This window comes from Pinus tabuliformis, chromosome 2_1 (assembly GCF_031772625.1).
Source record: "Pinus tabuliformis cultivar Carrire ecotype Pingquan chromosome 2_1, CPIR1, whole genome shotgun sequence".
Classification (NCBI taxonomy): Eukaryota; Viridiplantae; Streptophyta; class Pinopsida; order Pinales; family Pinaceae; genus Pinus; species Pinus tabuliformis.
Genome location: NC_142299.1, coordinates 412,089,731 through 412,114,542, shown reverse-complemented (window position 1 = coordinate 412,114,542; position 24,812 = coordinate 412,089,731). Strand labels below are relative to the sequence as shown.

General features: G+C 39.3%; 1 protein-coding gene across 2 annotated transcripts in view; it reads left to right on the top strand.

Moving 5' to 3' along the window:
* The window catches only part of LOC149200665 (uncharacterized), a 337,216-nt gene that overhangs the window by 135,593 nt on the left and 176,811 nt on the right, over positions 1 to 24,812 (top strand). For both annotated transcript variants that reach the window (XM_089402773.1, XM_089402772.1), the window contains exons 4-5: positions 16,842 to 16,973; positions 17,179 to 17,335. In XM_089402773.1, the coding sequence (XP_089258899.1) occupies positions 16,842 to 16,973; positions 17,179 to 17,335 (289 nt within the window). The remainder of the gene's footprint in view (positions 1 to 16,841; positions 16,974 to 17,178; positions 17,336 to 24,812) is intronic.

Sequence of the window (24,812 nt, the reverse complement as noted above, 5' to 3'; positions counted from 1 at the left end):
GGAAGGACGCTCCAATGCGGTAGTTTTCAGGTTCCAGCTTGACAGATGCTCCAACACCCTGTTTTCCAGCTACTAGACAGACACTCCAATGCCTTGTGTAGGCTACAACATGCCCTAACACCACCCTGCCACTCTAGAGTGATCTCAGGCTCTGACCTGAAGGAGATTTCACTCTCTTGCCTTGCACCACCTTGCCACCTTGATCAGTCGATGAACCACATTTCACAATTTTCAAACTGTATCCACCTGTGCTTTGAATCAATACAAGAAATTGTAATACAATAAAATTGCAACACAAACTCTGTCAATCAAATCTGCCTCAGCACATCAAACTCTACTGTCAATATTAACCACTTCTATCTTTGTCCAAACTGCATATAAAACCCTAGCTGCTGAACAACTCTTCTCTGCTCAATTTGATCGCTACACAACTGCTATTGCTCAAACTACTCATGAAACCCCTGCTATCAACATCAACTGTCATTCACAAATATTTGAATCCAAATGTACTGTGATATAGGTTCTTGCCACATCAAGGGTTACTAATCACCAACTTCTTAAACCTCCAACAAGTGCAGGGTATGTCCATCATCTAGGGAATCCAAACCTTGGAGCTAGGGCTTAGAGCCATCCTTCCATTGGAGCTTCCAACTTGATGTAATCCAGACAAATATTAAGAGTGTTCATTTACGGACCTTGACATCAATGACAACACCATTCAACAACATGCCCTTTTTCATCATCTTCCCTCTCTTGGTCCACAGGTTTTTGGTACCCCCCTCCCCTTGTACACATGTTTGGGTCGAGGTTGGAATGATGCCCCAAAGGTTGATGTAACTAAGAAAAAAGAAAAAGATAAAAACATAATATGGCCACATACAAAAGAAAATGTACCAAAAAATGTGAAAGATGGTTGGGACAATAAAATTTAGCACGTGGGCAAAATCCAAACGTGAGCTCTACTCCTTATCATTATGGGCATCACCCTGGTTCCTAGGGCCTCAATGAGTGACCCTTGCGGAACCCATGTATATCCCAACCCCCGGTGGGTGATGAACTGCCCCACATCATTGCTATATCATACACATCATGCTCTCATCCCGTAAAGGTATGAGCAGTAAAATAAAGAAAAATCAATTAAAGGTAAAAGGCAAATGAAGAAGGGCAGAAAAACAAAGGCCGTGGTAACTCATGTGCCATGATTGCTCCCTCCTACATTCATTCACCCAAATATGTGGACATCCCTCATCATTACCACCCTTGAGCCCATGTCATTTGGGCTTGAGACTCCTGTGTCCTAATCCACCTCATCATTATTCACATGACACCTACTAATTGAAGGATGTACCTTGGACATGTTCTTCCCTTTAGGGGTTGGGAACTCCTAATAGGGTGGTTTGTTAACTCCTCTGCCAAGGGTGGTAATACCATTACATCCTCAAAGCCCCAAATTTGGAAGGGAAACCCAATATGAAGTGCCCATTTCAACCCTTGATTAAAAAGCTTATTCATGCAATTGCACTAATGATTATTGTATCTAAAGGTGAGGAGACACATTTGATCTTATATAGGTTTGGAAGGTGGTTTTACTTTGGTCTTGGCCTTCCTATATGGGATCCAATCCCACTAGAGGATCATATTGACACTTGTAGGCGAAGCGTTGAGAGCCATGGTTTCCATCAAGTGATAGAGCATTATCTCATGCAATGGGCAACCTCAACACCTATAACAACTTGTTCATTGCCCAGATTATAAGAGAGATGATGCAATTTGAGCAGTAGTGCCCCCAATCAACTTAGCATTGTATACAAGGTTTGACAGCTGATCCAAGTCCCAAAGGAGGTTTGTCTCATCTTTGAGACATGGGAGGGAAAGCACCATCTTCTGTGCCCATTTGAAGCTGTCTACAAGCTTATCTTACACCAGGAGACCCATGAGACCATTATATGTGCCCCAAAGCCTCTTTGGAGCACCACATACCATTTTACATGGAGATCAAAGGGCCACCTCGTTTGGCCATCATTCATGGAGCCCTATTCTTCATCATGTCACTTGAGGACTCAATTAGGCCTTCCAACGACCCTCCTACACCATTGCTACATCATTTCAACTTCATTTTGGATGGCTTATATTACACTTTATGGTTATTTGGTGGGCTTGTCGCCAAAGTTATTGTTGTTTTGCACATTAAAATAAATTTAGGGGCATCTTAGGCTAAATCGAACTCTTAAGAGTCTCATATAAATAAAGTGAGACATCATTTGTATCAAACATCATCATCACTTCTTCGATCCCTCTCTTAAGAATTTCACACTTTTTCTTGGATGGTCTATTGGAGCTTTTTTGGTGCATTTCGATAGTTTTGGGAGCTGAATTTTTCTTCTCTCTTGGGGCTTCTTTCTTGATCTTGGATTGGATATATCTCGTGCTATCTTGTAAGTGATTTATGTTGAAAAAATTTCATGTAATAATGTTTGTGGAAAGCTTGCAACTATTTAGTTCTTGTCTTGCCCTAATTATTGAATATCATTGAAAAGATTGTTAGATTGCAAATTTATGTATGTTACTTATTGAATGGCAAGTAGATGAATGTTCCCAGTGGAATAAAGTCCATTGATCTTGGGTGGGGAAATGCTAAAGACTGATAGCTAGGGCATCATAATTTAGCCTTGAAGATTAATTTTAGTCGGATATCAAATCAAGACTCCATAGCCCAAGGGTAAGGCACTAATCCGAGAAAACTTGAAGATCACCCTCTTTTTCTTCTCTTCCTAAATTTCTGCCCTAACCTTTAGATGGCTAGCTAGGGACTGATGCGAATTGCATTGGATGGGTGACTTTGGGAAACTGTTTGGATAGGCTATTGCTTTGGTGTCTGCCCTAGTGATCCTCTAGTTTGAGGCAATTGCCACGGTTAGCTTGTGAGAAATCTCAAGCCCTAGTCACATTTATGAAAATCATCTTGGATGTCCAAGTTGTTGGTTTTCTTGAGGGTTTTTGCATAGTATTTAGTGGAATAAATCATTTAAAACCATTTCCGTACACCACTTTGACCTAGTGAGCTCCTTGGAGGGTCTCCTCCCACGATTATTCATAATCCTTGGGTCGTGTATGGTCCCATTCTAGGCTCCTCAAGTATAGTGAAAGCCTATTTGAAAAAGCACATAATCATCATACAATGCTTCTTGAGAAGTCCTAATCATCTTTGGAGCCTTGACTTTAGGCCTCCTTGTCATCATTGGGTATTGTTAACCCTAGGTCTAGGTCTCCTCATAGGTCTTTCCTGGAGAGCCTTTTACTTCTTTTGAAGGATTGAACCTTTATTTGAGCCTCTTCGTTGAACGAGCCTTAGAAATCACATCATACCTAGTCATTGATTCTATCATTAATAGTGATTTCCGTCATATCGAGAGTCCTCCCATTGGTGGAAGTCTCTAAAGAGCAGGGGACACTGACGTAGGTGACAGTGGGTCTTTGTCCCATTGTTATCATTCAGTCTAGTAGTTGTCCCTTAGGTACCCATTCTAGGACCCCTTCTAGATTGTGGCAATAGGTCCATTGAACATCAACTTGCACTAGCACCATAGCTTACCAAATTGGTTCATTTAACACGAGAAATAGTTGGTGATCTTCCCAGTGATCCTATAGATCAATGTTGTACTTGTTCACAGTTCTACTGAGCCTCCTCCCTTTGGCTCAAGTTTCAGTGACTCACGATCCAAAAACATTTGTAGAAGCTTTAGGGCATTCAGATTGGGAATCAACAATGCATGAAGAGTATCGTTCCTTGATGACAAAATATACTTGGGAATTTGTACCTCTTCCAAAAGGAGGAAAACTTGTCATATTTAAATGGGTGTATAGAGTCAAGTATGCTTTAGATCGAAGTGTTGAAAGACATTAGGCTTGTTGAAATGTAACTAGTATCGATCTTCATAATTTGTGCTCGAGTCATGACTTGATGTAATTATTGATGTACTTGTCAAAGGAAAAGAAAATTTATTTGTAAAAAGAAAAATTATTTTATTGAAATGGGTTTCATGCCCATCATGTTGTGGTCCTAGGTCAAAGCACCCATTGAGTGCTCTAGGGGTCCTGTTGACAAGTCAATAGGTCAAGGTCAGGATGTATTAGCCCTTGGAAGGCCATGTGTTAAGAAAGAAAAATGTATAATATTAAACGTCATGTCTAGAAGCGTTCAAGGATGGGTCGGCTAACCCTCTTCATGTTGGCCTAGAGAGGCCTAATTCACCTCCTTAGAAGCCTATAAAAAGGAACTCGCTATCCTAATTTGGGATATAGATCACATCAATTGATATCTATGTGATCCAACAAAGTTTGAGGAAGGAATAATGGATTCAGAAGAGGCAAGCGAAGAAGGAAAATCTGTGTTTGGGCAGCTCACACGTGTGGATCTATGGAAATAACTAGGGTTTCCTCAGTCATAATTTTGTAGAGAATTGGTTTCAGTTTTGGCTGGCTCATCACTTGGAAGGTTTGGTCTTGGGTCAAGGTCATGTTCTTGGAAGTATTCATTGAACAAATTCTATAAGAAGAGATTTTGTGGGTTTTCCTCTCTAGGAGAGGTTTTGGCCCTGGCTAGCAGCCTACATCTGGTGTTCTTGTGTTTGTGTTATGATCTTCTTATTGGCATTTGTCTTGATGATAAAACAAAACTAAATGATAATAATAATGTCACAATAAAATGTCATGGATTAAAGAGAAATCAAATTTAAATAACCCTAACTATTATGCCCTAGATTTCTCAACATGGTATCAGAGCTAGGGCTTTGAATAGTGGGTAGATAAATGATCAGTTTGGCTTCATCACTTCTGAAGGAATACTATAATCCTACACTGAATTTGTGGAGGCAACTAGAGCAGATTTTTGGGCACATATTCTAGCCCTAATTGCAGAGACAAGGTCACAATATACAATGCAAGAGAGAATTGTTTTGGAGGGTTTATAATCCCCGATCATAAGAACCTAGAGACTAATCTAATAGTCCTCCAAAATCCGCACCTTTTTACAAGCAGATCGAAGATTTATGGGCATACTTATTAGCTCTATCCTTTGTAACTAGGCCGCTTATCCATCCTATGATAAAAAGGGCATAAGAAGGCTATTTCTGAAGGAGTGAAGGGCTTGTCAAGAAGCCCAAGGAAGGCCACAATCATTAACATAAGAACAGAGGCAGAAAAGCATCATTTTGAAGGGTTGAAAGTCTGATCTGGTATTTCAAGAAAAAGGAGCTGAGTCCTCTTCGAATTCTGAGCATAAAAATCTCCTCTTGAGCATAGGTCTTGTTACCTGTACATAAGAGTAACCCTAGTTTGAGTTGGATAGATCTATGCAAGATCGATCTATACAAAAATAAGTACTAGGTTTATAAAAGCCATTGTCATTTTCAAAATCGAAGTTTTGAAGCATATTTGTGGGTGATCAATTTGCTAGTATGGATCCGTTCTCACAATAGTCTCAAGGAGTGGCAGGCCTAATTGGAAGGCTACAAGAAGGAAACCGAGATTTCCTTCTCTCACCCACAATCATAATTTCATAATATATGTGCACACCTACAGTGGTATAGATCCACGATGAAGTGACAACTCTATATAAAAGACGAGTTTTTGATCCTCTGTTTTGAGCATACATATACAGGATATGAGCCTAGTCAACCAAAGGGTGAGCTGACCTATGGAGTAGAAGAAAAAGAACCTGTGATCCACTAGGTTGTGAAGTTTCTGAATATGCATATCCACAGTGATGAAGTTGGCTTATATTTATACACAGTTCAAATCTAATCAATAGCGAGCTGACATCCTCTCTTGTCATCAGAAAGGTATATTTTCAAATATATGTATTATGGTATTGAAGTCATTTTGTAATTGTGAAGAAAAGGCTCTATCAATAGGGAACATGTTTAAGGGTTTGCCTTGAAAGCCCTATTCCTAAAGCATAGTCATCTATGAAGAAGCTACAGTGACTGTTCATATTAAAAAGGAAGCCCTGTCACATAAGCTACAGGCAGTGAGTAAGGTCACTATAGTATGACTGTGACAACAATGATATTTCCATGAGATCAATATAAGACAAGTTGTGACAGTCATTTTTATAGCATTAAAAAATCGATGAACAATTTTGATAGAATAGAATGTCAAAAAAATTCTTTATAATGCTGCATCCATAACAGTGAGTTCTCTGGACCTGTGCATCTCTAACTTACAAACAGAAGAGCAGGAGCCTTCAGTTCCTGAAGCAAGAAGAGGCAAGATTAAAAAGCAGATATATACAGTAAAGGATATATTGAGCTGATGCACACCTTAAGGATAAAACGATGAAGCAATCATGGCATCTGTGATAACAGGTCTCTACAACAAAGGTATGAAACATTGAGGTATGTATGATATATTCTATTAAGGGTCCTGCATAAATACTGTAGGGTTGGTTGAGTATATGAATCTAGGGCGTTCTGTTAAAATTTATTGATAATGATGAAGCCCTAGTCATATAGAAACCCTAACCATGTTCCCTCATAGAAACCCTAAACCTTAGTCTATAGGGTTTGTGCATGATCTAGGGCTCATGTCAAGTAGGCATGGATAAGGTTGATAAGTTATATATGGAACCCTTGGTCTAGGGTTGGCACTTGAAAACCCTTGGAATACATCCTCTAAGTCTCATGATAACCCTAGATTGATAGATTGACATCATGCTTTGGTTATTGTATAATTTTCTTAGGTGTACTTGTCAATGAATGTTCCAGGTACAAGAAGTAAAGGAAGAAGGATGAGTAGATCATCTATTTTGGTGAGCATGATGGAAGGTGTTATGCTCTTGACCTGCGAGAAGATACCAGAATACCAAATATGCGAAGAAATATACCCAGAACACAGAACAATAAGAAATAATAGCATGTATTTTATTATTCAGAAAGGAAAGCAATGCTCACTTGCCTCTTTGAGGGGGCAACCTCCAATAGAGCTGGGCTCAATTACAAAATAAGACACGACGCTCCTCAAGGGGAGTCTCTATCCTTTATATAGAATTCATACATGCAATACCATGGGTCAGTACCATGGTTCTTATTAATACCATCTATCTAATACCATTGCCCATTTGCAACTAACTGTGGTCCCTTCTTTAAATGCGGGTCAACCACTTACAATTATTAATATGGGCTTTATTGACTCTTTAACTAACTATAACTATGACTCGACCCTATTACATAAATAAGGGGGTTAGGGTTGGACCCTAACAGGAGGAGGGAACTGTAAGACCCTTAAATCCTTGGGCACTTTGATAGATTCATGATACAATTGTGCAATTGTGGATTCCTGGAAGAGTTAGATATGGAAGAATTGATGAACCTAATAAGGCAGTCAACTAGTCGATATAAAGATTTTGCTGCAGGCTGATAATAAATATCATTAATGGATCCTCCTTCGTGATGTCATGGAATGAGTTTTTCATCTTGGAAAGAATGACCATGATGATATCAATGTTATTGTCTACTCTCTCTTTGGAGTAGGTCCCTTAAGAAGCTTGTTGGTTCAGTGGTAGCATGATGGATCTCATCTTGGAAATGATGAGCAGCGCTAGATGACTGGCTGAGATATGTTTTGTTAAAGACTCTGATAAAGATTGAAGAAAGACCATGATGTTGATGAAGACATGATATATTGTTAGGTTTTGCACAATCCTGCTATATGAAGATTCACTTTAAGAAGGATATGATGACTCCATTGGGTTGCTGCCTTGGTACTTAGTCTAAGGAGCTGATGTATTCCACAAGGACATATATGATAACATGTTGCAAATGGTTTGATGATCATGTTCCAAAAGGAGCCATGTTTGAGCTCGATGATGACTATCGTGAAAAGGGTCCATCATAAAGAGGTAACTTTAATTTGATATTCATTTTTATTTTTGAACTCATCTAGTTGGGTTGAAACAGGACCATCGAAAGAGGGTTGTAGAATGTCACCTACAACTAGTACTCATATGGTTGGATGGAAGATTTTGAAAGAAGCATGACTTGAAAGAGGTAGCTGTATGAAGGATAACCAAATGTGGACTAAAAGATCACTTTTTGAGGAAGAAAAAGGATGACATGACTATTGGTTCAACACTATGGTTTGTTGAAGGGAAGTGATGTAGAAGATGACCTATACCCTACAAAGAAGTTATGAAGAAGACATGCTCCATAATGAAGAAATTGAAGTTTATAACATGTTGATGTTATATATAGAGGACCCTATGAGGTTCAAAGAAAGTTCGCATGTGTGATGATAACGATAGAGCCCTGAGGGCTATTATTATAGTTGAGAGGGAGTAACAGACATATTTCTTTGCTTCATGTGTCATGCAATAGACCAAGACTAACAATTGTAAGTCTTAATGAAGGCCAAATGCCGTCCATAGGATCGGATAAGCATATGAGGCATATACTCCTTGAGGATTTGAAATCCAAGATAGGAAGTAGTCTGATGACTGAAACTCTTTGAGGATGAGGTATGGCATCCAATAGGTAAGAGTAGTCGAAGAGGAAATTCCTTAAGGATTTGTAAATCCAATACAAGAATAGTCCTAGAAGGACATACCTTGTGAACATCCAGATGGGGTATGCGCCTTAAGAGGTAGTGTGGTGTCCCACGTAAATCCTCCCAGCATTGTGCTCTGATCTATTGAGAGATAGAGTGTGTTAGTTAAGGCCTTGCTATGTTGACAATGCTAGTTGTATATAGATCATAATGTTGATGCTTAAGATGCTTTATCAATTTGATTCTTCTTATGAGAATAATTCAATGGAAGTACTGTGCTTGTACCTATGGTTGATTAGGAAGACCTACCTAGTTAAGAGGGAGTATTGAAATGTAACTAGTATCGGTCTTCATAATTTGTACTTGAGTCATGACTTGATGTACTTGTCAAAAGAAAAGAAAAGAAAATTAATTTGTTAAAAGAAAAATTATTTTATTGAAATCGGTTTCTTTCTCATCATGTTGTCGTCCTAGGTCAAAGCACCCATTGAGTGCTTTACGGGTCTTGTTGATAAGTCAAAAGGTTAAGGTCATGATGTATTATCCCTTGGAAGGCCCATGTGCTATTCTCTCTTACGAACAACTTGGGATAGGATTCTTTGAGCGAGGTTCTAGCCTTCAGACTAGGGGGTTGGTTCTTGCAACACTGGTTGCTCTAGGACAAATCTAGGGTTTACAAGAATAAAAGTGTCTAATAAAAATGCTTAGGTTGATTGTGTCAAAACCTCATGTCCTTTAGAGAGGTGCGTGCAACTTTTGAATAGAGGCTTGCTTAGAATAAAGTGCCACACTGAACCTTGAAACACCTCTAACCAATGCAACTAGGTAAAATTTAGAACTTGTGATAAATTTGAATTGAAAAAACAAGTTCTAAAGTCAATAAAGAAAATCAATTGTAACTCTGGAAAAAGTTAAAATAAACTCTAAATATAGAGTGGTCACTTCTAATTAAGAATGCCAAAGTTGGAATTGCATGCTTCTATGATGCATGTGCCTCTACCTTTGCCTATAGAGGCCTTTGCTAATGCTGGTGTGTCCTGACTCCTCACACAATTTGGCTCTTTGTATGCATAGAACCAGAGGATGGAATCTACAAAGTGCCATGCTGGAACTGATGAGTGCACCATGCTAAAGGAGAACGCTGACACAACAATTTTAAACTAAAAGTTGCAGTTTTCCTTTTCATTGCACTAACCATTGGGTAAATACATTGACAGGGTTGACACTGTTTGGCATATTTAACCATTAGGTTCTTCTCTCTCTCGTTGGCAGAATTGCGAACCTCCCAAACTTTTTACAATAGATTTTTTTGTTGTTTGCTTAGGCCACTGGTGAAGGCCATATTTTGTCCCAGCTGCACTATGGTAGGAGTTGCAAAATTTTTCCTCTTGATACTTTGATGTTATTTCTTCTTTGACTATCCAAGCATTTTGGTTGATCTTGCTGCGAAGCAGTAGCTAACGATGAACTCTTGTTTCTCTTCTATTTCTTGTCACACAACCATAAATCCTTTGAGTAGGTTCATCCTGATTTCATAGTAATGAATTTGTAGAGGAGAATGAAAGGCCTCTTCAAGCTTTTCCCTGACCTCCGCCCATTACCATAGGGAATTTAATCTCACATGTCCCATACATATTTGTCCTTTTTTCCCGTGAATAAAGTTGCTTCACATATCATCATTTAACACACTTCTCTCCACAAATGTGGGAGGCCCTTGGCCTTACATCCCTCCACAAACAGGTTTGTCTCGCCCTCACACACGACCCATCTACCTCCCCCCAAGACATACCATAAACTCCTTCGCTGTAAAAAGAAAACATATCTCTTTTGGAAGGGACAAGAACTTGGTGAGGGTTGTTGCCACTCCTTCAAAGCTTTTTGGTGTGCCTTTTTTCCTAGGCACCACACCATACCACATGACTTTGACTCCTAGACCATGTTCTCCCCTACAACCTCCCTCTATGACATTCTTGGAAAACCTCCTACGCACATCTCCTCGTCTCCCTCCTTATGCCATCTTTTCTCGAAGTGGGATATTAGGAGAGCATTCAAAGTTGTGAGTACCAACATAGTAGCTAATGACGAAGGGCTTTAGGCATTATTCCATAAACATTGTGTCCAGTTTTCTAAGTGCTATATTGTAGATTTATTTAACATGTTTTTGCTTAAGCTTTCTCCCTGGACAAGACACATTATTTGTCCAATCCACAAATCAAAGAGTAGTTTCGATCCAAACAATTATTGAACTGTCATGGTGGGTCGTACATTTTGCAAGCCTTATGCTACAATCTTACACCAATGGCTTTTTGAGGAGTTGGAGAGGTGAAATCTTAGGGCTAGATGACAAGTACGTTTTCGACCATTATTGAAGAGCCTCAACATCATCCTTTGAAGGTTGACCTCTGCTTTGTAGAGTTTCAGAAAGCGTTTGACATAGTTTCGAGGGAGGCATTATTCTAGAGACTTCGCGACATTGGCATATTTGAGGCCCTATTGGCAACCATCATTTGAGTATATGAATATGTTTTGGGAAACCTCACGATTGCACACGACCTTTTTGACCTCATCTAGAATACCGTCAGGGTAAAATTGTGGTGCCTCCTCTCGCTGCCTGTCTTCAAGATCTATATTGATGAGCTGGAGTCCTTCTCCCATGAGCACACCCAAGAGGGGGTTGGATGTTTTCTACATCAGGTGTGGATTTTCCTGCTTCTATTCTCTGTTAACTTGGTCTATTGGCGCCTATTCCCAAGAGCCGGTAGAGAATGTTAGACACATTGGCTATGTTTTGTGACCTTTCACAACCAACAATCAACCTGGGTAACCGTAAAACCATGGTTTTATTCTTCAATGCATCAAGGAGCTCTCTTACAGACTTATGTTTCTACCATTTGGGGAAAGAGATTGAGGTGCTACAATTCACACTTATGTGGGAGGCAAGGAGTATAATTGACCATGCCTCATTTTGGAATGCGACAAGCCCTCCAACCTCGATTCAGTTAAGGGTGTGGTTCCCTGGTTGTCATTGGGAAGCATTGCTCCTGGAGTCAATTTTAGGAACATCTTGTCCAAACTCTGACTCATGGAGATGATCATTACACCCACAAATCTCTTGGCTTTGAGATTTTTGTTTGAGCTTGTTATAAATAGATAGGCCTAGGATGGAGAGAGTTCAGACCTTGCTTCTTAAGCTGCATCATCCATTGCAAGCGGATGGTTCCATAGCCCATTATTTAGGTAGAGTTTGATGTCCACTCATTTTACCTTGAGGTCATTTTTTGCTTGGTTTCTTTCCTTCATAGAGTCAAGTCCTTGAGAACCTTTGCCATCAGTAGAGAGAGGTACCCTTAATTGCCTCTTTGCTCCTTGGAAGCTCTCGCTTCAAATTTTTGCTTAGGAACACACGAGGTTGGTTTTTAGAGGCATCTTGGCTTCTCTAGTGGCCAAAGTGCTTTCCCCCATTCAGTGTCTGCCTTGATGTGTGAAGCCATCTCTTGTCGACTAGATAGGGATTGAATTAGGCTATCAATGAGGATATCTGTAGATTGTACATTCAGGGGACTTGGATCTCACCTCTTTTGAGCTTGGGCTCGAAGATGCACTTCTACTTAGAGCACCTCTTGTAGCTACATGATGGCATCATCATTCCCCCCCTTATCCATGTAGGCATTGGATGCACTTGCTTAGGATTACTTTGGGGTAGCTTTAGTTTAGTTCTCATGAACTCTAGATAGAGACGAACCACTATATACAACAGTCTAATGGGATTTGCAAGGTGTGCCACCTACAAGAGTTAGAGGTAGAGATATACCTCATTTTTAGGTGCTTGCCATACTATGAGATTAATGGCCACTATCACTACCTTTGTAAGGTCTTGGGGGGCTCCCTCTCTACTTTCTTCCGATACAAGGACCAAAGATGTTTACCCCTCTTCATTAGAGAGATCTTTATAGAATTGCCTCATACTTTCATGTTGATCTGCTAGATTGGAGAAATAAGTAGCTAGTGGAGTTCTAAAGTGCACCAGACAGTAGAATTATGAGACTTTAGGTATCCCTTCTTCCTCCCCCTTTGGGAGACTAGTCAATAATGTTGAGATTGTGAAAAATCGGTTAACCGATTCCTACTGCAACGATTGAAGTTAATTCTTCTAATTGTTAATTCGATTAAATACTTTACTTGCTGTTTGCTAGGACAAATATCGAATTAAATACACTGCAGCCTACACAAATAAAAACTGTGGAAACTAAATACAACACATGAGATAAATAAACATCACACACATTTACGTAGTTACTTTTGGACAAATGTCCCCGGAAAAACCCAATGCGGGAAAACCGGTGCAACAGTTGAGGGTTTGTATTATTAAGTAGTAGTTTTCTGAATACAATCTCTGGATGCCTTGCTGGCTATCCAGTACAAAGAATATGACTGACAGAAGATTAGTGAGAAATACCTCACACTATCACTGGCGATCCCAACTGATCCAACCATAGAATGGCTTATCCCATACTGCCTCTGCGCAGTCGCTGCGTAGGCCTAGCGTCACAGCTCCTAGGGACAACGTCACCCCCTCTGCTATTCGATTTGCCTCTCTGCGACTTCGATTCTGTCCTCCCGGTCTCACACCTTGGCTTCGGGCTTCAAAAATCAATCTCTCTAGCAAAAATACGAATCTCCTCAAAGCTTTGCGTTGCCTCTACGTCAGCGTACGCTGCCTAATGTAGCCTTTGCGCTGCCTCTCTTGGAGCTCTCTCTGCCTCCTCCGCTGAGTATTCCCGGATCAAGAGAAATCTCCAACTGGAACTATCCCTGTCCCTCACTGCAAGAAATCACTTCGAGTCTCATTGTCAACTGTTGCGCTGCTCTCTTCAGAAATTCGATCTTTGATCTCCCACTCGATGTGTTTTTCAAATGCCCATCAAGCCTCCTCTTATAATCCTTCTTTTGAGAACCAACGACTCAGAGTAGATTCTAATCAATGGCTCAGATCATTTGGCTTGATCCTCGTCTTCTTGTAGGAGTTTCATCCACAGTTAGATTAATACCCTTTAATTATTTTAATTTCCTAAGTTTGGACTTAGGCACCCGTTAAAAATAATTAATTGTTTTAATAAAATTTATACCATGTGGAATTTCCCAAAATGAGTTCTGGCTATTGTGGAATACATGTGTCTAAGCCCCCTTGCAAATTTTGAGGCTTAGAGCACATCTGATGCTACCAGAAATCAACAAAGACTGGTTCAGCTGTGCTAAATCATACATCAACCCACACATCCTTAGAGTGCTAGAGGGATTAGGTACAAATGGATTCAGAGTAGGGCTCCTCTTGCTCGCTAGACTCTTGTGTCACTGCATTCAACGATATTTTCACTTGAAATTCAAAATTCGCTGAATTTGAAAGCATTTCGAACAAATTTGATCTTAGTTCTATAAATTTCGAATTAAATCTGAATTGGATTGGAAACCGAACTTGAAGGTAAATAATTTCGGCAATAACTGCATGAATTCATTGAAATTCAACCATGACACAGCAAAAAACAAAAATTAGAAAACCCTAGCCACCCATTCTGCGTGATTTTCGTTTCCCAAGTCTTGAGCCAGATTTCAATCCAGTTTTCTTTATGGCAAACATAGACTCTAGGCTTGACGCTGGTTTTCTTACTGCCAAGTCCACATGACGTAGACGCCAATGCCTAGTGTCTCCATCATTCCTAAGTCCAGATTCATCTCCAAGCATGCATTGGGGGTTTAGATGCATGAAGCAAGGGATAAGGCAACACAGAAATATTTAATAATAAGTTGAGTTTCTTTCATTATTACAGTTTTTTATCGGATAGACTGAAATCTACATAAAATTTAGATGAAAAGTTAAGACTTAATTTTTTTTTAATAGAATAAAATGAAGTAAATGCTTTAATAGAATAAAGAGATGCAAATAGATCCAAAAAAATATAATGATAAAACAACAAATGAATTTTATGAGTTTGAAAAATATATATTTAAATTTCAAATTTTCATGTATATATATATATATATATTCAAATTTTATACTATTTCGAATTTTATGATTAAAATTTTTAATGGCGAATTTTTGTTGAACTTCAATGTCGTTGAACTCGATTTCAAATTCGAACCAGGTGACTTAGGTTAGATTACCTTCCAGTTCCAGAGCAGCCAAAGATCTATTCAAAGTTTGTTTGTTTCAACCTCAGATCCTAGGATTATTGCTGGCTCCTACATCCCACTCAGGATCATACAGTTAGAGCCCCCTATGGTTCCAGAGGACTCCAATAGCAAGCCAGTGCCTAGTTCCTCCTTGCCCTCGGCCATCAGATCCAAGATACTTGGACATCAGTGGCTTCAACATCAGATCTCGCTCTCTCTCTCTCTCTCTCTCTCTCTCGCAACTGGATCTTGAGTTTTCCACTTATCCAGTCTTGGACAACATCATTTAGTATTTTGTATCACCAGCACCTATGTTTTAGGGCTGTACTATTGCACCCTTCTTTCGTTATGTTATTTTTGACATTTTCTAGGAGTTGTTCTTGTACTTGCACTTTGTATTCATACTGGCTGTATCTGTCAGTCTCATTGACCTGCTTCTGTGGTCATTCATCGTACATTAATAAAATTATCTTATCTTATCCAGATTCCAGCCACTCCTGCCCAGACCAGACACCTCCAGGTTGATCGCTACGCTCTTTCCAGTGCTCACATCCGATAAAGGCACGAGGAGGCAGGCAGACATTAGCACTTCATCAAATATTAGATCCATGAGGTCCAGGAAGATCATCCAGGCTCAGCTGGTGATGTCCACAGGGATATCTTCCTAAATCCTGGGATAGTTCACACAGCACAAGAAGATAGGGGTCTTCCTCCACATGTTGGCATGGGGCTACCTTATCTGGACTGTGAGACATATCTCAGACTTGGTTTTCCAGCACTTCCGGATCCTCCTATTAGTAATCTATCATGAGTTTCTTCTCTTTGGGATTTTAGATATTAGGAGTGGGAGCATTGGGGGTGTCTGATCAGCACCCCTCGGGGTGGACATCATCCCCTACCTCAGATGTTATTATTGGGTTCTCAGTATTAATTGCATGTTTCTGCATTGATGATCTGCTCTCCCAATTCATTGTACTATACTACAATTTTTTATCTAGTATACACCAGTTTGGATGTACTTTTACCTTGCTGTTTTTATATATATATTATAGAAGTGGCCTTTGCACTTCCACTTTGTATTCCACGCTGTTGTACTTAACAGCCCCTTGGACGTATTTGTGGTCATCATGTTGGGCATTAATTAAATTATCTTATCTCTTTTACACCTTATTTGTTTTCTAGCTGAGGATGCCTGTTAGTGTTCAGCTTGGCTCATTTTGGTGACAATCGCTCTGCCTTGCCACTAGATGACAATCCAATGGACTCGCACTTGTCCCATATATCACTGCCACCTCAATCTCCCAGTTTTTCAAAAATCTGATTTTGATTCTATGTTTAGGCTTTTAGATTTATTTTCATAGGCTGTAATGCCATTTGAGGGTGTTGATACATTGTTTCTCTACCTCTTAGTAACCTTTGGTAAATTATTGTTCCTCGTCTGAAGGTTATTTGGAATCCTGTTAATCTGAAATTTGAATCATGGATTCTTCTTTGATAACCATATTTGCAGCTAGGTCTGCCTATTGTTTAGATTGCCTCCTTAGATGCTGGAAGTGTACTTTATTGAAGGATTTTACGGCTTCCTTAATGTGTTCCAAGGATCCATCCGAGTGCCATGCAGAATTTTTTATGTCTTTGTATAGAGAATGTATTATTATTTATTGCTGAGAATCCTTCTCAGAAAGTACCTCGCGGATTTCCAATTGTAAACAAAGCTTACCAATTTCTTAGATGGCTTCTACTCTGGCTTTGATATTGGTTCTTGAGCCACGAAATGTAAGAATATACTCAGAATCTTGCCCTCTGCATCTCTTATTGGTGTCACTTTTCTTGATACACTTATAGTTCATTTGGTAGCTCCATTTGAGTTGAACTCTATCCATCCTTGTTCTGGTGGATGCAGTGACTTAACGTTAGAATATGTTTCACCTAAAGTTTGTGTATTAGTAGAAATTCTGTCGTTTTCTACCATTGTTTACTGTTATTGTTTTCAGCGATCCTATCACTCGAAATCCATGGACATACATTATCAATGAACATTCATTATATCATTGCTTTTATTGTGATTTCACTGGTGTGTGTAATTAGTATTTCTATTCTTTTTGACTTGTGCTGGTGTTTGAAAATATTAGGTTGATATATGGGAAGAAAGAAAAGTGTTTGGATCTCGTGGGCAGATTCTCAAGGAAGAGATGGTGGGGAGAAATCCTCATCTATTGTCGGAGAACACAAACAATGGCAGAAGTTTACATTCCACAAAAGTAGTACGTAAAATGTCTTATTCTCCTTTTTGTTAAGTTTTTCTTTCTGACCCAGTGGTACTTGTCTTTGTGAGCTTTTTAAGCATGGTTTCTCAAGGTGTACCATCCTAATGTTTTTCTCAAAGTTGTTGAAAGTGCACACATTTCTTCTTATTATTATATGGTTGCAATGGGAGACTTGTACATCTTATGTATTACTTGAATTTAGAAACTTGCTGTTGGAGGGACTTTGGAGAAGATAGTTTCGGCATATGAATCTGTTCACGATCGCCGTTTGGAGGAGGATGCTGTTTTGGTTAAATGTAAGGCTGCTGCCAGCTATGTAGAGAAGATGGAAAAAGATGTCCACAATGGCTGCAATTTTGGTAAGGAGAAGGATGACAGAGAAATAATGCTTACGTGTCTATGGTTTTGGTTCACTATTTCCAGATTTTTAATTTTCAAGGGTTGCAGGTGTCTCTAGTTATGCCTTCATGATTCTTTGGTTAGATAGCTTACTAATTGTGCATGTGTAATACTTTTGCCTTAAAAAGATAGTGGTTGTGCTTGGAGATCACTTTGTTGGTTATATATGAGGTGTCTTCTCAGCTATGTTGATTGCATATGTTTAAAAGCTTCTTTTTGTGGAGGAGCAATATCTATTTTGAAGCATGCCCATACAAAAATGCTATTGGAATGGTTGACCTCTTAGAAAGTAGTGTTTATGTGTGACACTTGAAAGAAGGCTGATTTGGTGTAGCGGTTTTATTGTAAGGGCTTAAAATGTTCCAAGTATCTTATTGTTAGATGGATCAATGTGATGTTATTTGTAAGACTTAGGTACTAGTTAAGATAGTCAGACAGAAAAGGTCAATGTAATGTGAGGACAAAGTTAATGATATATTATGACAAAGCTGTAATAAGTCATAATGGATATGTAATGAAGGCTTTAATTATGAGTTGTTCCATAGTACATACTAAAAAAGTGGAACAAGGCTCCATATCTTTGTGAATGTGCATATCACATATGCTTCAATAATGACCTGTAGCATTGGTTATCTACACACATATCTGCCGCTGTGTATGAATATTTTAACAGTGATATAAGAGCACAACATGGTTCAAGTGGGATCAGAGTCACCAAGATTTCACCTGACCAAGTTTGGCACAAGGATCTGGAGTCTTCCAATATTCCACACAGATAATCTGCATGGAAAATGGCGTGTGGAGGATAATTCATGTAAAAATTCAAAACTATTTTAAGGATGATGTCTTATAGAAAATTTGAATATTTGATGTGTCAAAGACAAATTATTGAATAAAATTGAAGGTTTTGAAGTGCATGATGACCATGTCTATTGACAAGGCCAATTCAGAGATATACAATTAAAATGAAAGTAATTGTGGACCGATGATGACAGATTAGCAGGAATCAAAGCAAATCAAAACTGCCAGAATCTCACGTGGCAGAAAGAGCTCACATTGTAGGCAATTGGCAATCACAACATCAAAGCATAAACAACAAACATAACCTGATTACAGCAGGAGAGAATGAAGCACACAGTCATACCAGACAACATGACAACACTGTCAAGAATGTTAGGATGATTGGCAGCGGATCACGATCCACAGAAGAATTTAGAGTATGGTTTTGAGTAGACTTGATTGACACAAGAATGTAGTAGATCGTTTTGAGAGGATGCATCAGAGTGCTAGGGCACTACGAACGTTCAAAACATACAGTTTTTCTTGCAGTCCCATTATGAAATACAGGACACTACACAGTAACTGCGGACCTGTCACAACATATAAGAGACTTTGGCCAGATCTTATAGTCCATCAGATAGAAGAATTATTTCTGCCTGAAGGAAAAATTCAGTTTGGTGACCGTTGCTCTCCATGTATGTCAAAAAAACCTTCTGATAGCAGTGAAAGGAGGAGTAAGAATTCTAAACTGGTGAGGTAAGATATGTGGTCTTTTTGTTTTTTAATACCTGTAGACATAAGTAGATTTGATTGTGTCTAGTATTTTTTTGGATTGATAAACAAATTCAGGTATTGTTTGCTTGAATATTTTCTAGAAAGTTAAGCCGATCTGAAGTTATTGGAGAAATAAGTATTATAAGATGATGTGAGTTTTGAAATTAAATATCAAACAATAACATGGCAAGTATTCAAATCTTTTTGATTCCAGACTCTCACAGGCCGAATTGTAATAGCTACAATTTCTCCTTGGAAAGAAAAATTGGTGTGAATGCTGTCCTATAGTGACCATTGGGAGATTGTGACAAGACAAACACCAAAACCAGAGCCTATGAAGAATTTATAGGACAAGTAAAGATGCCCTCGTGGTTATAACCTTTGTAGTTGAGGATAATTTCTTATGACACAGTACAATCATTATTTTTGCTGTTGAACCTTGGAATGAGCTTAAGAAGTTTGTTCGAGACTTCTAAAGAACCCAGAGTTGTTAAGAAATAAGTTGTCAAATTTGTAGATGTTTGAAGAAGAGTCAGTGATTGATGATGCTCAAAAGAAGAAAGAATGGATAAATGAATCACTGGCAATTGAAACAACTGCAGACAAATAATTTGAAGGGTTCTGTTGATTAATATTTGAAGAATGTATCCATTTTTTGTGATTTCATCATGTATTTCCACCAGAAGAAAGGTGGGAGAAGGATGAAGATGATGGATGTGATACATAGTTTTAAAACTCCGACTCAGATTCTGAACTGACTGAGGGTCGACTCCAACTCAGTATCGACTCGGCCTAGTTGATTTCAGTGACTCGATCTTTATAAAAATACATTAAATATTTATTTTTGTATGAAAAAACATATTTTTAAAGATTTTCATTCATGTTTCCAAACTCAAAGCATTAGAATATAGAGAGAAGACAACATATGATCAAAGTATATTCATGAATATATTTATTATATCAAAATGGCACCCAGTGCACTGTCCAATACATGTAATATATAGGGATTATAACCAAAACACAACCGGGAGGCTCTAAATGGCCTCTACAACAAAACATCACTAGTCACTACTGCTAAAAAAGCGCACTTCCTGTCCCACTCTGGTAGCTTGTCTCTGTGCAATATGCTTTGGACAAATACTTGCGACTCCTCAGAGACACTATTAAGTGCCAACCTCACTAGCTTTGTTGGTTGAGGTGCTGCCCCAGCAACTGCGAATTGGTCTCGGACCTCCTGAATTCTGGTAAGGTAGGGGTCTATGCCTTCCCCTTTCTGCATCTGGATGAGTCTCAACTGCTCCTCTAGGTACATCTTCTGTTGCTTAGAAGTACTTTGGTATAACGTGAAGAGAACGTCCCACATCTGTTTGGCAGTATTTTTGCCAGATATATGTGGGAGTATATGATCCCGGAGTGTTGAAGAATCTAGGGCAATTAGATATAGTAGGATTCTTCTAGACTTGATAACAATTTGTGAAGCGCTTTCCCAATTTATATTGCTAGCTTGATCTTCTTCTCTTATTATTATTATGTGTGTTTACTTCATCAAACTGCTACCAAAACACAAGAAACAAGAACACAAGATATTGGTTCTTTGCCAGGGCAAAACCTCTCTCTCTTAGAGAGGAAAACCCTTTCGTAAATTTCTTTTATTGAAGCTTCTTATTGATCAATGCCAAGCCCTAGACCATTGACAAGAATATCCTCCAAGCACAAGTTAAGTCCTTCCGACACTTTGTTTCCGGGCACTTCATCCTCCTTCCGGCACATCGTTCCCTGACACTTCCTCCTCCTTCTTCCGGCACTTAGTTCCCTGACACTTCTTCCTCCTCCTTCCTTCGGCAGCTGGTGATAGACCTTGTTTATGTGAGCTCTAGAAGAGATAATTATCTTTGATACTTAGCGAGATCATTCACCTATGAAGACACCTTCCTTCTCTTGTCCAACAGAGCTTCTTCTTGATGTGTAGTTGCAGACTTGATGTGACAATACTACAACGCTAGTTTCTCGCACGTGTGAGAGGTTTCATTTATGTTTTGACTCCTTTCTCCTTCACTTGTGAGAGTCTCTTCTTCGCTTGAGTAAGAGACCTTATAGGCCTAAGTTTCTAGCCCAAACAAAGAGGAATATGCAACTATGATCTTGCTGCTGTTATAACTGTAGACTGCCCTCCTTTTCTCGCACGTGTGACTATAATTCACTCTTAAATCTGCCTGTAGACTTCGGTTTTGTCTTCTCCTTCTTCGCTGCACTAGAGGCTCCTTTTACTTAGACTTTCTTCACTTTTTCTCTGTCTTTCTTGCTCGTTGATTTTAGAGGTAGATTTTTTGTCGTTGAAAGAGTGGACAACCTCTATATACAGAGGTCTGTCCCTCCTTTAGGTCGACTTAAGGCCGATTTGAGGACTGTAGGCCGACTTGACTTTTCTGCTTCGTTTTCGCTTCTTTAGTGATGTCACTGCTTGGAGAGGACTTGTAACTTTGCTTGGAGGGATATCTTTGACTCTTATACAAATATATATATATATATATATATATATATATATATATATATTTAGTGATTTGAAATGTTCATTGACTAAAATTGATGTAGGATTGCTTAACCATTAATGAATTGAATGTTAGCTGAAAGTGCGGAAAACGAGGAAAACTGCTTGAGAAGAAGACTTTACGACAGCTGATTAAACACAAGAAAGATGCATAACAGAAGTGAAAACAGTAAAAACACAGTGATACCAGACAACAAAACTGATTACGAAGTTCGTCCCTGATGGACTACGTCTTCGGGTCCGCTTTATTAGGATTGAAACAGTAGAGGTTGATGACACAAAGATTTGATCAGGGTGAATGTGCACGCAGGCACTTCTGATCGTTGTCAAAAGCAAGCTCTCTGAACCAGCTTTCCAACGCCTGGCACGGTTCCCAATTTCGACTTCAAATGCTCTTGTTACATTGAAAACAAAACTGCCTATGACCTCCAAAATCTTCAAACAAGAATCAAAACCACTGTCCTCCTTATCAATGAAGAAAATCCGCCTCTTATAGGCCTGTAGGTACATCAAAACCACCTTTGGCTAAGTTTGAGGTGAATTTGGTTGCTTCTAGATAGTTTTGGAAATTTGTCTAGTTGCAAGAGGACTCCTAGGATGATGGTTACAAGGTCCTCGAATTAGTTCCGAACAACAAACCATATCAAAACCCAAAAATAAACATAGGATACGCCGAAACCACTCGCAGTCAGGCTAACCGGGCGGAGGGTTAACAGTCTCATGTGATTGGCCAAACTGCGGTTTGGGCTCCGACCGGTCCACTGACCATTCACTGTAACGGTTGGCGGTGGCGGTTATCCCGACACTCACCTAGCGCTGCCACGCCTAATCGTAACTGCCTACCAAACCTGCTGTGACTAAACTCCTGACTGCGCGGTGAAATTTCGAACTTGTTCACATGCTGATGGTTGGTGCTAACCCTCTGTGATTTTGGACTGCGGTTACCAAACCCCGACTGTTTACACCTGACTGTTCACATGGCGATGTCTCTGATGCGGTTTACAACTGGCGGTTCCGATGGCTTAACTCCGACGGTCGTTCATTGCAACGCTCGCATGTCCTTCGATGCAGTTAGGCTGCCCGCGCGGTCAATTGTGTATGTTAATTGTTTTGTAATGTTTGTTAACATAGGCCGAGAGTTGGTATAGCTTAGGTTTTTGGACTTAGGCTTAGGCTTTTAATACATTGTTTTGTTCCGATAGGTTTAAGTCTTTAGCATTAGGTTTTGTATTGCATTGTTGCATAGATTTAGGTTTAGATTTAGATTAGGGTTTTTGGACTTTACATTAAAATAGAGAAAAACCCATTTGTCCCCAAATGTCACAAAGCGACATTTGCGATGACAATCTTGACGACGAACCTTATTGAACTTCTGCAATGGATGACACCCATGTCGATGATCATCTTGCGAGTGAACGCCAAAACATATGTCGACACCAAATTCTGCGAGGCGAACGACAAGATAGATGTCGTCGACCAATGCTGGCAAAACTGTCGATGAGCACAAGTCGACAGCCAGGTACAAACCCATATCAACTGAACGCCATGAGAAACCATATTACCTGAACAACCTGATCCATAATGAACACTGTTGAAGTTGACGACAGCGAAATAAATTGATGACGACACTGAACACTGACAATGACATATGCAATCGATCTGATGAGATCCTCTTGGATCATATAGTGTAACATGGCCGTAAGAGTCTTCAACATTTCTTTTGACTCTTTGACTCTTCAACAAAAATAATATTTCTTTTCTTTTATAAATACAAATATCAAAAGTACATTTATGAAGATCGAACCTAGTTACAATTTATTCAACATAGACTCCATCTAGGATCAACCGCTTCGCCCGCGCCACTCCCTTCTTATATTCTTTTTGCTGATCTACATCCGTGGGAACTACCACTACAACATTAATATAGGCGTTTAGGCCATGTTCATCTAGAAGGAAGGACATCCTTGCCTTCCAGACTATGTTGCACAAAACGTCTAGGAACTCGACGTTTCGGGCCGTATCCGTGCCCGAAACTCCAAAACTCGACTGAAACTTGACCATCATGTAATCATCTATGAGAGTTAATATTGACTTGGTTTTCCTTCTAAATTGTCATTTGCAGGTCTTATTCCCTTTTTTCTTGCAAGATAATGTGTTGTTCATATATATATATACACATACACATACACATATACATATACATATACATATATGATGTTTCGACTGACGTTTCCATTTTTGGGAGGTGACGTTTCTAAACGTACTCGTTTTGGAAACTTTGAAACCTTTCGACGTTTCGTGCAACTTAGCTTCGAGATGACATAGTTGGAAGCTCCATCCAACCTGTCCTGATCACGAAGCCCATCAATGGACATCTCAATGAACTGTTGAAAACTTCCTCTTTCCTTCTGCTCGGTTGCTGTTCTGCTACTTGCACCCCCTTCTGGAGTGAGAAGATCTGGTCACAACTACTGCCGATCTGCAAGGAAAATCGAACTTTTTGAGACTAGAAGTTCCCTGAGGAAAAATTTCCCTATGTGTGTGCTCTTCTCTCTTCCACCCCGACGTTGGATCTGCTTCAACGTACTGTTGCAAAACCTTTGCGTCCAACTAGAGATCTACCCAACTAATTTGTTGAGCTGCTCCCCCTGCCTCTGGAATCACTTGATCTGGAAGGATCGGATTTTTTTGCCTCTTACTCAGAAAAATGAGCCTCCTCAAGCAACTCGGTCTCCTGGCAAAAATACTACGTTGTCATTGGGAATTTCGGCCTGTTGCTGTAGTTGAGCAGTGAAATTCCTTTCCTTCGTTTTCTGATCTCTCCAGCTGATCAACTGCGATCTGATAACATGTGAAAGTTCCAAACTAGAATCCTATTGTAGCAATTGGTATTATTTCTCCTAATTGTTAATTAATTAACAATTTATTTGCTATGACAAATATCATAATAAACACAATGCAACCTTCACAAATAAAATTCTGCGGAAAAATAAAACGCTTGAAGTTGAGAAATGCTAGCACACACACATAAAATTAACACATTTATTTGATTAACACCCATTGCAGGAAAACCAGTGAAACAATTGAGGGTTTTATTATTATGCAACAATGAGATATTATGAGTACAACTGGATGCTGAAAATCTAGAAATCCTACAATGAGAAATACTGACAAAAATCTAGTGAGGAATTTCTTCACTGCACAGGGAAACTCGACACAACTTGCCTTCATAAACTCAACCCTTCGACCCTCTGCGTCAACCTCTGTGCTCTTCTGCGCAATTTGCTTGATGTCAAGCCTTTGACTGGTATCTGATGAAGTCGTTCTTCCCTCTT